The following is a 13,277-nucleotide window of genomic DNA, read 5'->3' on the forward strand; positions in this document are numbered from 1 at the left end:
GTCTCTAACCATTATCCTTGGCATCCAATACATAAACACGTGGCATTGATGTTAAACCAGAAACAAGTTATCATTTGCAGGTCCAAGTTGCTATTTGCAAAGGCTTGAGAATATACAGCACTCTTTTGCAAACTATCTTATTTGTGTTTTAGTTAGCCATTTCTACCCATTTCAGTACTTTCTAACTTACTTGAATTTAGTGTTTGACGTGTTTTGGCACTTGTGCAATATGCTTCAATTACTTTAAGAATCTGAGCATCTTCTTCTAAAGCAGCTGTACCTAGAATCAATGGGAAAAATCGAATTTTAAACATGGGCACTTTCTTAATATAGAAAAGCCTTTACAAATCAGTACAGTTCAGATGAGTCCTAAGTTCAGCCTAATCAACCCTTTAAAATTCTTTTAATCATACCATTTTAAGAATCAAACTTCAATGAAACAGCTTAAAAAGACAAACACTATTTTGAAATGCTTATAAAAAAATGCAATTCAGAGTAACCACCCACATATTCAAAAAAATTTCTGAGCATCTCATGATGTACAGAATGTGTTTTGAAGTGTGAGGACTCTCATTCTACAGCAGTCATTTTACTGAAAAAACCTATACACTCCAGTTATTATATAAATACACAATTCAATATGCATAATATTCCATTATTTAATCAAAGAAATCAAGAAACAGAATACTAATTCACAGAAAGAATCCTGAAACTTTTTTTGCATTTTGCATATGTGTATATATATAAAATCAGACTTACCTCTTTCAACAGCACACAATTGAAAATAAAACTCAGAATTAACAGCATTATTTCAATCCATCATGCAGAAGGAAAGACACTATCATGTACATATACCTGTGAAAAGTGACTGCCCTAAACTACTCAGACTTCAATGTAGAAACAGCAATACTGAACAAATTTAACTATTCAAGCCTAACATGGCAACATTTTCCAAAAGGAAAAGCTCACTGGGTGACTCAGTGAAAATACTGTCAAATTGTTCACTCAGAGTGTGAAATTCCAATCAGAAATCTAGATGTGCCTCTACCATTATTAGTTTAGATGAATCCAGAAGTCTATGTGCAAGGCAAGACAATTTGTTGTTTTAAAAGCATTTTTCCTCTTTTCCTCCATGAATAACTAGGGTTGAAGATTTCCTGCTACATGAATCTGAGCAGCCTTCAATATTAAAATGTAGTTGTATTCTCTGCCAGCCAATGCATTCTGTTGGGTTTTGTGATTTATTATCACCAGAACAAAGCCAACTTTCCAAACATTTACTGGGACAAGCTAGCTACTGCAGAAATTATCTTGACCCAATATAATTTTCCTACAGTTGAAGAGAGCAGGAATTCCAAAGTATGGGTCATCCCTCTTTCAAGGCAGGAAAACAATTGGATTTTGTAGTTAGAATGCAGCACCATATTATTACAGTAGCAGGACAAATACTACACTTCTGAAATAGCATTTTGAGGGCACTCAGTTGAAACATCTCCATTGTTTAGTCTGTTGAAATGCTAATTTGACACAGCAGTTCTCAAAACGTAGCCCACAAATCCTCTGGATTCCTGAGAAGGAAAGTAACAAAGTCCAGACCACTCTCTCAATATACTTTCAGTCCAGTGGAAGTGGAAAACTTTCACAGTTCCACAAACAAGTTGAGAAAGTCGAGGGAACACTAACAGAAGCTTCTAATTACTGATTAGGGAAGATGAATACCAAGAATCTGTAAGAAACACTCTTTGACTAAAAGCTACCAAAAATACCTTTCTATGAAAGTTCTAGAATCAGGAGTAGAACAATGTATTTACAAGCTACAGACCTCTTCTTTCCTCCAAGTAAGAACCCTTAACTCCTCCCATGGTGTTCTTTAACGATGGCTAAACCTGCAAGTTGGTCCATCATCATCATCATCTCAACTATTGAATCTCCATTCTTCAACACCTCAAATGATACTGTATTACAGTACTTCCATTTTTCCAATCTTTCTGTAAGGACAAAATATCCTGAAATACAACATCCACCTGCACATCCATGAATAGAGAATCACTCTATGCACTACCTTAACCTTTGCCATATGAAATTCACAGAACATTCAGAAGGACTAACACCTCAGACAAACCAAGAGCACCCTGAGGAAAAGCTTTTTCTCACCAACTCTATATAGGCCTGTGAAGACAACTGCCACAAAAACACACTTCATGCACTGAACACTCATGGCACAGACTCTATCTTAAAAAGCCCATAAGCAAAGGACAGACACAGAGAAGCAAAAGTTACAGCCAAAAGCTGTCCTATAAAGCACCCTGTCTTTCATTGATACAAATAATCTGATTATTCAGTCATATGAATTTCTAAGGAAGAATTACAGCAACACCGGCAACTAAGTGAATACTGTTTGCTTGATAACAGTAATGCTCCCTCCACTTGAAATTATCCCAACATCCAGATTTTGACCTCTCTTTCTTTATATAACTCAGTCTCTCTCACACCAGTGTTTTTCTTCAGAAAAGGCTTCAGACAGCCTAAATATCTGCAATTTATTTACATACAAACATATGCAAGTGACTTTATTTACAGGAGATAAGAGAAAACTTTTGGATCCTAGAAGGAATGATGGTGGAAGCAACTTTGCCTTCAAATCAGCAGCAATAATCAACTTCCCAACACCTAGGAAAATAGAAGCTTCTACCAAAAACAACTTAGGAACTTAGCTACAAAGTATTCTGCAAGAATACTGCTCAGTATCTTCACCTTGTTCTTCACAGTACTAAAAGACAGGTTTACCTAACTGAACTTCACATGGCTGTCCAGTTAACCTCTCTTCCTTCCATAACAAACAGAAACAGGAACTTCACAAGCAAACACCCCCTGCAGCAATCAGTAAAGCTCTACAAAGCAACTAATGCCAACATGGCATAAGATGAATATAACAAATTTTCCTCTGGAGATACCTATCCCTCTCCAATGACATGAGAGAGGAAATCAGATGACTTACACTGTACATCTAACTCTTACAGAACTTAAACTGATGTTAATTCCACCCTTTGTATTATGCAGGTATTTGTTTGTCTCTCTTACTTTTTCTCAGTGCAAACTCTTCATCCGATGGTTTCCGCTCTGGTTTGCGTTTGGGAAGCAGCTTTTTCATGGTTTTAGGGCTTTTACTGAGATCCTGTAAAATAAAAAAAAAATTAGCTTCTAGACAGTAGTTCAATAATTTAACTTCTAAGATGTATACTGGCATTACTAACTAAAAACCTTTTAACTGCACCAATATTCAGTTTACTAACATTTTTTGCCATGTTCAATTTGACTGAGTTGGCTGATTTCCTCTCTACCCTTCCTCCAGCTATACACACAGCCAAGTATTTTATCTGTTCTATTAACAGAAATATACATAAAACCTGTTGCAAAAGCATTCAGCCTGATTGGGAGCTAGAGTGAAAGAAAAAGGCAGGTATACATTAGCAGGTCCTTTTTCTGAACAGTTGAAGAACTCATTTCACTTGTCTAATGGGAAGCAAGTAAAAAAGGACTTAACAAGGAAACTTGGCAGGTATTGCATGCCAACAAATAAACAAAAACTAGAAACAACAAACCCAGCAGCATTTCTGCTCAAAATATGGTCATGATAATTTACAGGAACAATAATAATTTTCAGGAACAAAAGGAAGATGCTGGTCTACCCTTTACCTTGAGGATACAATACATCCTCTGTGAAAATACAGAACAAAAAAAGTAAAAAGTTGACTGAGCAGGACCTGCCAAAGATGATCAAGATAGGTTTTGTGTGCTAAACACTATTATAAAGATGATTGAAATTTTAAGACATTGGAGAATTTAGTGGCCTACACATGAAAACATAAAAGGATTTTAAGTTAAATTACAAAATAAGCATACAGTACAGCCTAGTGCAAGAACCTCTTATAGCACCTAAGTCCCAATACAAATCTTGCACTGCAGATCAACTCTCGCTTTTTTCCATTGTTTAGGAGATTTACAAAATTAAAGGAAACTCACATACACACAGACACCACAAAAAGATTTACAACTTCCTCCTGAAGGGCTGCCCCCTGTGTTTTCCTTGGCTGCTGCCCCTCACCTCTTTGTAGCAGAGAGCTGCCGAGGGCCGCAGGGGCGGCGCGGGGCGCAGGCAGCTCAGACTCCACGGCTTGGGCGTCTTGGGGGGCTCCAGGGGTCCCCAGTTTATTGTGGTGTGTGGAGTCCCATGATGGGAGGGATGGGGGAGAGTGTGGTAGGCAGGAGTCAGTGGTATTGGCTTGCTGTCTGAATGCTTGCTGGAGGGAGTCACTGGGTGGGAAGGAAGCTGTCAAACGTGATGAGAAAGGAAAGAAAGCATATTATCATAACAGTGTCATCAAGGACTGGTGAAATAATCCCACTTGCTATAGCATTTCTGTTTATTAGGCTGGCCCTTGAAAAATTTCACACTAAATTATTTTTTGGAAAAAAGGAGCTTAAATTTTTTTTATTGTCTACCACAGACAGATGACTGACTAACAGCTACAAGCAGCCCTGTTCCCACTTCTCTCACCACTAAGGGTGGAGTTAAATTTAGAATCATTCATATCCAACAATTCAAATGCAGAACCAAAAGAAATTACTGTTTCTCCACAGCCTGTCAAGTACATCACCCATTACAACCTACTGTTCTAAGTACACTTAAAAGAGGGTGGTGTGTGCACTTGGTCAAAACAGAAAAAGTAATGATAATGAACTTTTTTTCACCCCATTAAATTGTTACACTGAGTTTTAAGCAGTTTATTCTTTGTTCACACAATTAAAAACAGAATTATCTTTTTACCTATTAAACTACAGTGACAAAATTCAGTTCTTGTTACTAATGGCTAAAAAAAGCTTTCCATGGTGTTATATTTGCCAGACAACCTAATTCTGTCATTCACTTGAGTCCAGAAGCTCTTTCTTACCGTGTGAGACGGCACAGAGTGGGGTTTAATGGTGGGATTCCCAACAGTTGTGACTTTGGTTTGCTTCTGCAGGTGATCCACCCATTCATGCAAATCTTGTTGGTTGTTACAAGATACTAATATTCTTTCAATCATATTTCCTAGGTGATAGATACCAGAAAGACGTAGGAAAGGAAAAAAGAACAGTTTAGTTGATCGGGCATGATTAAAAAAGACACTCATTTCCTAAAACATCATGTCCTCTCAATACTAAGCAAAAATTTAAATGACATTTTTCAATACAACAGCATCCCACTTTTCCAGGTCGTAACACACATCACCTCCATGTGTTTATTCTTAGGTAGCACAGGAGTTGTACTGTTTTCCCCTAGCTCTAGTAATTCAGCACAACCTTAAATGACAAGAGTGGGAGATGGGCCCATCTATCAGCCTTATGCTTCTCCATCTTCCCCAGTAAAGCCAGCATATAGCCTAAAATGTCATTCTTGAGTCTGTACACTGCAACACAGGAAAAGTTATAAAATAAAAGTTCACCAATCCTCTGTCAGAAGAAGTCATAAAATTAAAGTTAAAGCAAAAGTCACTTGAGAATGTTATCTCAACCAAAGATAACTTTCATTTCTGCACTTGACACCATTTAACCCATCACATTCCCCTTGAGGTCAGCTTCATAGCCATTATTGCAAAAAGACCATTTTTTTTCTCAACATAAACAATTTCTTCCCCTGTGACTCACAGCATTGATATAATACTTGAGACAGTTAAAATTAGTTTATTTAAATGCAACCTGCTCTGAGGTAGAACTGATCCAGGAAATGAATGAAAATATGAAACTCCAGCATGGGGACCCTGCACTGTCCTTTAAATTGTCTCAGCACAATGAATGACTAAACAGATAGAAATTACCCAATATAAGCATAATAGCAACAATCATTAACATCAGAAATGCTAAAGGAGCATCTCATTTTCTCAGGAAAGAGGTGGAAAATTTCTAGAAGAAAACTCTTGCCCAAAGCTCTTCCCGGGCCTCTTGAATTCCTATTCCTTCAGTAAATAGTGTACTTTGAACTGCTTCATGACAAAAGATCTTCTCCAAGGTTACTGCCTCCATTCACTAAGATACAGAAATTCCAAAATGAATCCCATGTTTTCCAGTACCTCCAAGGACATCCACTTCCCCAGGCACCCTGTGACAGTGCTTGGTCATCCTCACAATGAAAAAGCTTTTTTCTCTGATCAGAGCGAGCATTTGATGTTTGAAATAGTATATCCTGGAATAACTAGTAAATAAAAATACTAACGGGCAATACCTGATATTTCAAAAGCATTTTTATGATTTTCACTGTCTTCTAGCTTTGTAATAGTCATTCCTGTCATAGGCAGTTTTCCCTTAAAAAAAAAAAAAAGATGGTAACATTGACATTAAATATAAAACACATAAAAACATTACCAATTAAAGAAAATTATAACTTCAGAAGGTCTGAAAAAAGACATTCATAGTAAAATGGCACATATACCCTGATGGGTTTAAAAACATTTAAAAATCCATACAAAAATCTCACGATGGGAGTTTTTCATATGTTCAACTTATACAAATGACATCTGTGATGCCAGTAAGTCTATCTGATACCTATTCAGGCTACAAAATCTATACAAATACAATAGTGATCATTCCTCAGTCTCAGGTTCTTGAAATTGAGACCTTCAGGATCATCCATATTACATGACTGGCAGCAATACTGACTCTTCTTTAAGCACATCTGTTTGCAAACTGTTTGATCAGCTCCCAGAATAAGGTCTGTAGAACAAGTACATTTATAAAGCAGTATTTTCACTAAATAAATGCATTAATTATTTACTGAAGATTTATTTCTCTACTAACACCACTACTAAATTCCCTCATGGAAATACTTTGGGCAAGGGGGTGGAAACAGTGAACACCTTCAAATTTGTAAATTTTCTTCAGAAGAACATACTAATTTTGCAGAAGGTTCCGTTTTAAACACAGTCAAGCAGTAAAAAAAATAAAAAAATAAAAGCCAGTTTAGGATAACTTTTTGGCCCTTTAGAAACATAGAAGAATAAATAAAATTGAGCATTTTTGGGATGAAAGGCTTTACCGAAAATGAAACTTCAATAAAAGTTAAGACAGATCCTGCATTCTCCTGCACAGAAACACTATTCAGCAAATACTGGCAAAAGCACAAATACTATGTACTGTGGAATTTTGGCTCCATCAGAGCAAAAAGAATAAAAACCAACTTTATGTTTTCCTCTTTCCTAAAGACATCAGAATGGACAAAGGTTTCTTAGAAGCCTGGAAACAAAATATCACTTGGTATTCTGTAGGCACAGAGCATGCTCATGAACCAAGATACCAAAGAGAAAGGAGGAGTTCTCTAGTGGCAGCTTCCCCACTGAAGGAAACTTGGTGGTCATGCACACTACACAAAGCACATAAAATTTGGTCTTTTCCCTTTTTCCCATGTTTGCTGGCTCATGAATAACACAGCATACAACCACAAGAGCAGTGTGCAAGAACTGCTGGCACAGGTGGGGTGGCAATACAGGGGTAGACTGGTGACAGATCACCTGAACACGGCAAGAAAAAGTGCAAAGTCAGCAATACAGAGAACTGAACTTATGGATCATTTATATTTCCCTTCTTTTAAAAAACAATTGTGTAGCCCTCCTAAGAAGTATGGTCCTTGCTCCTTGTGACTTCAGCTTACCACTGCTAGAAGTTCATCCCCATTAGCTCATGTGGTAGATTATCAGCATTATCAACCAGAAAATCTGAAGCCTGACAACAACTGGGCTATTCAGGAATGCAGGGAAGGTGTTATGTTGGATGATGCCTGCAGTGGCATAGTTTCCCTGAGAATGACTGAGGGAACTGTATCATCATCTGCCCACATCCATCCCAGTTCTGAGATGTGAACCTTGGAAAAAATATCTAGCAGGCCCATGGTATGCACTCTAGACATGGGCTCTGAGCAACTGTCTCAGACACAAACAGTGATGAAGTAATTTCACCTTGCTGTGAACAGGTAGTCATTAAAATCTGAGACATTCTCAATGATGGGACTATCACACATGAGACTATGAGGAAATGAATAGTTTTGCTTTCAAGAGATGGCTGGATAGCGAACACTAAGAGAGGGCTGTGGCCATTCTCAGTAGGAGCTGAAGACAAATCACAGAAAATTGCTTATTTATTTATTGAACAATGCTGTGCACCTAGGAGATAAAGTGGGCGGGAAGAAGAAATGCAAGTGATAGGAGAGGAGAAATAAGGCTTGATAGACTGTTTAATTTCATATTACTTGTTAAGATACTAAATTTCCAGTCGGCTGCCTTTGTAATAAGTAGAGAAGAATCTACCATCACCAGAAATTCTGACTCTGCCACCTGGAACACAAACCTAACTTCCCTTTTCTAGTATATTTTTCATCAACAGTGGGATAATTAGAAGTGGCACAAATTTAAACTTGACTGTCCACTTGAACCACCTAATGCAGCAGCATTTCAGAGAAATCCATCTACAATCATGGCAGGTAAAGTATGAATCCAAACACAAATTTTGGAATTTAATTGCCAAGAAAATGCCACTGCTGCACTACAGCAGTTGTTCCACCTCTGGAACAGGCCTGCGGGGCAACAGGCACAAGTACCCAGCCAGGAAACTTGGGAGAGAGCTCAAAAACTGTGCCTCCAGGCTGTGAGCAGAGAATTTGAAAAGTGAATCACCTGGTGCTAAGGTCCCTAGGGTCACACTGCATGCATTTCAGGTGGTGTTACACTGGGGAGTCCAAGGCTGGGGACAGGGACTGAATGTCAGTCCACGTACTTGATCTTTTCCCATAGTTAGAGAATATCAAGCATAAATTTGGAGCATGCTTTCCACTTCATCCAGAGGGAATCTAGTTTGTCAGCCCCAAAACAACTCCTACTCTGTGACTCAGTGCTCATTAAAAGGAAAAAAACTAAAAGATGAATTTTTAAAATGTGCCACTGATTCCAAGATAAATCACTAATGTGGATGCATCTAAACAAACTGAAGGTAACAGCCTGATTCACACTAACAGAAGCTTGAGGGGGCTGTGCAATTTTGTTATCTCAAGCAGCAGTTGAAGAGCACTAACAAACCTATGCTGCAACACTGGTTTCCCACAAAGATCTAAAAAGCTACCAATATTTCCTCTCATCAGCTAACTACTAACAAGGTCAAAAAAACATTGTTTCCTTGGTGAGACAACTCTCCTTTATCACTACAAAGAAAATCTAACCCTGGGCTTCTAGGACAGAATTTTGTAGACAGATGACCACTTCTTATTGCAGATAATAACTGTTATCTTTATAAATGCAGAAGTTTAATAACCCTTCCAAGTTTCCTATGAAATATCATTTGGAAAGAATACAACCCCCAACACATTTTTACACATATGTAAATATATTACTTTACCTGATAGATAAACCCACTCATTCTTGGGCTGGCAGACAACATAAGCAAAATGTTAGGGAAGAGAAGAAGATACCTTTCATTCTTTTCCTTGTTAAAAGAAGAAAATGAAAAAGTAAATACACCATCACAAGTCCACTGTCCCATTTTTCTATTACTAAAAGCTATCAGCATTACAACTGGATGATTACTCCACAAATATTTGCTCAATGCAAAACTATCTCTCCATTGTATTCAGAAAAAATTTTAAAAAGGAAAAAAAGGAAAAAGAAGACAGAATTACTTCTTTTCCATTTAAGAAGTGCTACTAACACATGCCTATACTTTTTCCAGGAGAGTATAGCCTTGTATTTTAAAACAGGAATTTTTAGAGTCTGGATAAAATACTTGTTTAATATGATAACAACTGTTTGGCCAATTTCAGTAAAACCAAAATTACATACTGGATTTATTTCTTCCTATCATTTAGATGGATACTGTTACAGTTGTATCAAGACAGTGGTCTCTCAAATTGGAGATCAGATTTTTAAACACTGGATTATGCCCAGCAGCAGAAAAAGCAAAGGAATAATTACTATAGCCACAACAAAAGCACTCATTACTTTTAAATTTCTGGTTCTGTGTATGAGTTTATTCACTGTGGTTTTGTTTTGGGGTATTTTTATGGAAGGAGGAATGAGTTTACTTTGAATCTACTGCTATAGTCAACAAAAGGGAAAAACATTAAAGTCTAGTATTTTAATTGCAGAATAAGTGTATCAACTGACAAAGTCTAATTTCAAGCATCTTGGCAAAATTGCAAGTCCTTAGCAAGCTTTAATGTTTTTAAGTGAACATTTGCAAATATCTGCATCATTTATAGAAAGGCAAAACCAAACCCAGCTGCTGTTGCACAAATGAAGCTGTCCTGTATCTCACCAAAAAGCTATAATGCTAAACTGAAACTTCTAGAAGTCCATTATACCTGACTTTTTACATCATGATGAGAGTGGGGGATGGTGATTTGTTTCGCTGGCTTCAAAAAAAAAAGACGTGACTACAGAAGATGCAATATCAGTTCTACTGAATCTTATTATTTACTTGAACACCTAACAAAATATATGAGAGGAAAAATATCAAGTGACTAACTTTCAAATATTCAGTTGCATAAGCATTTTTCTTTTTTTTTCATATTTATGGAACTTGTTGTTCTAAGGGACAAAATGGACTGAATGAGGTTGTAATTCAAAAACCCTCATCAGGTTCAAAGCCTCATTGATTTTTCAGGAGAACAACAAGCAATAAAAACATGTCAGTAACCTGTATAATGTTGCCTTTGTTTGTGCTTGCTTTTAAGATTATTTTAACATCATTTCTGGCAGGACAAGTTTTTCTTTACGTTTTTTTTGCTTCTTTGGTAAGAAAAAAAAATTTAAAAAATCAACCCAGTTTGTCACTTTTAACTTTCTAATGTATCATCTTATTCTATTTCTCAAAGAGCATTTGGTACTCAAGCTTGTATTTCAAAATTTACTACTTGAACTACGTGCCCATAACAGCCAAATAAAAGAGTGTCTCTGAACAGCTTACAACATGGAAGTTTAAACCTTTTGCTGTTTAAAACACACCATAATAACTGCTATGCACAATGATCCTGTAACAACATATGGAAAATCTTGTTTAATTATGCACTTTGAAAAAAAGCCCTGCAAAAATCATCTTACAATTTTTATAACTGCTGTATTCAGTCACTTTTCAGTAAATTTTACAGATGAGACATCCATCTTCAAGGATTTTTATTTCAGGTTTTGTAAAAAATGCCTTAAATCAACAGAGAAATACTAAGCTTAGACTACCATCTCTTAAGCACTCTATTTCTGTTGTATAATGATTATAATGTATTTTTATTCAAAATTGGAAGTGACAGTAAAGATGAGAGGGACATTACCTCACTTCCAGCACACTGAATCATGACTTGGGACATGTAAATCACATTGCCAAGTGTTTTGATATCCTCTCCCTCCCAACAACGAATAGCTTCTGTCAGTATTTGCAGCTCAAGCTCTTTCCGTTTCCGTACTTCTTGACATTGTGCCTGACAAACAGAGGGAAAAACATCATTTCTATAAACTCTACCAATTTGGAATGGGTTAAGGGTAGAAATACCACCCACTAACAGTTGTATTTACTGTTGCTGTACAAGGAGACAGCACCTTACCTGAAGCATTTACATTTAGATGACTATTACCACTATTTTTTATAAACTAGTTTTATGAAATTAAATATTATGGCTTTTTAATACATTGACTTCAATTACCATTCCAAATTCAGTCATAGCTCTGTTACTCAATTTTCTCTTTCCTTTATACTTCAAATTTTGGTATGACTATCCAAAAATGGACATGCTCAGCAGCAAAGTGTAACATAGCTGTCAGAAATACACATCTATACAACAAAGCACCTTCTTTCAGTAAAACGTGTGCAAACCATGAGCATTTATAACCTTGTGTTTCTACTTTTATTAAGTAACTCCAACCTGCTCTACTTCTATTCATTTGAATTTTTCTCAACAGAATTGTTTCCTCTTGTTTGTATTGCACCCAACAGGATGTAATCCACAAACCTCCTCTGAACATTGATAACACAATTTCTGATTGGAAAAGTAAAAAATGCCAGGTTATCTTCGGCACACAATCCTAACAGAAAGCACAGCACATGTTTCTTGAGACTACATTAAACATTGCTTGTTGCAGTTGAAGCATAGGTTTTCATATTCTTTTGTAAAGACAGCAGCAGACAGCTTATCTGTTCAATTTAGGCCTCCTGTTCCAATTATAACTACAAGTTTTGCATCTTCACTAGCACTTTCCTCTTCAGCCTCTCTCAAATCCAACATCATTCACTGAGATGGAATGCACATAGAATAAAAATCAGAACATGTACTCATTTGTAAAGAAGCCCTTCTTCAGGACACTAGTCATGCAAGCACTAGTAGAAAGGGAGATGAAGTATGATGAGGGGGCAGACAAAGGTACAGAATCTTTGCATAACTCTTACACTAATAATCTACTTACTACAACTCCCCAGCAAATTACCATCTTCACCTCTGCCCACATACAGCATTGATATCCAGGCTTTAAAAAATTTATGAAAAAGCTTCCTTTTTTTAAGCAATAGAGGGAGATGTAATTAGAAAACATTCTACTTAAAATATATAATCTATTCTTTTATCACTCTTACAGAAAGATTTTTGAAGGCAGTCATGGATTTCTGAATATCTGGACGATCCGGATGATAATCCTAAAAACAATGGAAAAAACATATATATATAAGTTCAGTTCTAGTAAAATTAATTTTAGAAAGCGTTACAGGCTTAACTAAAAACAAATAAACAATTCTGCAAAATTGAAGTTGTAGACTGATTTGGTCTCTTCATAGCCTTCTTATATTAAAGACTGGTGGGTCTGCCTCGTAGTAAAACTGCATCTACTTAGCACAATCCTAGTTATACTTAAAATAGAGCCAAAGAAGTCTTAAAAGACCTAGTGGGTAAGAAATTTTGAAATCCCAAGAGGAAAGTATTTACAGAGTTTTGTCACAAAGGTGATTCCCTACAGGCTAACTAGCATGTTCTGCTGTCACTGGCTGACAAACTAATCTGTGTGACAAGACCCTCACAATTTCTATTTCTCTTTTTTTTCCCCCCTCCAAATATCTAACCTATTAAATGCAAAGGGGAAAAGAGTAGGTCCTCAAACACCACCTCATCCTGTGAAGATCACTTTTGGACAGTGTTCACTAGAAGTCAGAGGGACTCTTTTGCCAATGTGTTTGGCATGCTGAAGTGAAAAGCACCACTCCCTCCACAAGATAAAATGGCCTCA

At 36.7% G+C, this 13,277-nt stretch overlaps 1 protein-coding gene across 6 annotated transcripts in view; it reads right to left on the reverse strand.

The window, feature by feature from the left end:
- ARHGEF7 (Rho guanine nucleotide exchange factor 7) overlaps window positions 1-13,277 on the reverse strand; it is a 112,879-nt gene that overhangs the window by 18,777 nt on the left and 80,825 nt on the right. For all 6 annotated transcript variants that reach the window (XM_079323558.1, XM_079323554.1, XM_079323553.1 and 3 more), the window contains 8 exons: window positions 12,634-12,693; window positions 11,342-11,488; window positions 9,418-9,504; window positions 6,263-6,341; window positions 4,953-5,092; window positions 4,106-4,330; window positions 3,082-3,175; window positions 191-280 (listed from right to left, as the gene is read on the reverse strand). In XM_079323558.1, coding sequence (XP_079179684.1) covers window positions 191-280; window positions 3,082-3,175; window positions 4,106-4,330; window positions 4,953-5,092; window positions 6,263-6,341; window positions 9,418-9,504; window positions 11,342-11,488; window positions 12,634-12,693 — 922 coding nt within the window. The remainder of the gene's footprint in view (window positions 1-190; window positions 281-3,081; window positions 3,176-4,105; window positions 4,331-4,952; window positions 5,093-6,262; window positions 6,342-9,417; window positions 9,505-11,341; window positions 11,489-12,633; window positions 12,694-13,277) is intronic.

Source organism: Erithacus rubecula, assembly GCF_903797595.1.
Source record: "Erithacus rubecula genome assembly, chromosome: 1".
Lineage (NCBI taxonomy): Eukaryota > Metazoa > Chordata > Aves > Passeriformes > Muscicapidae > Erithacus > Erithacus rubecula.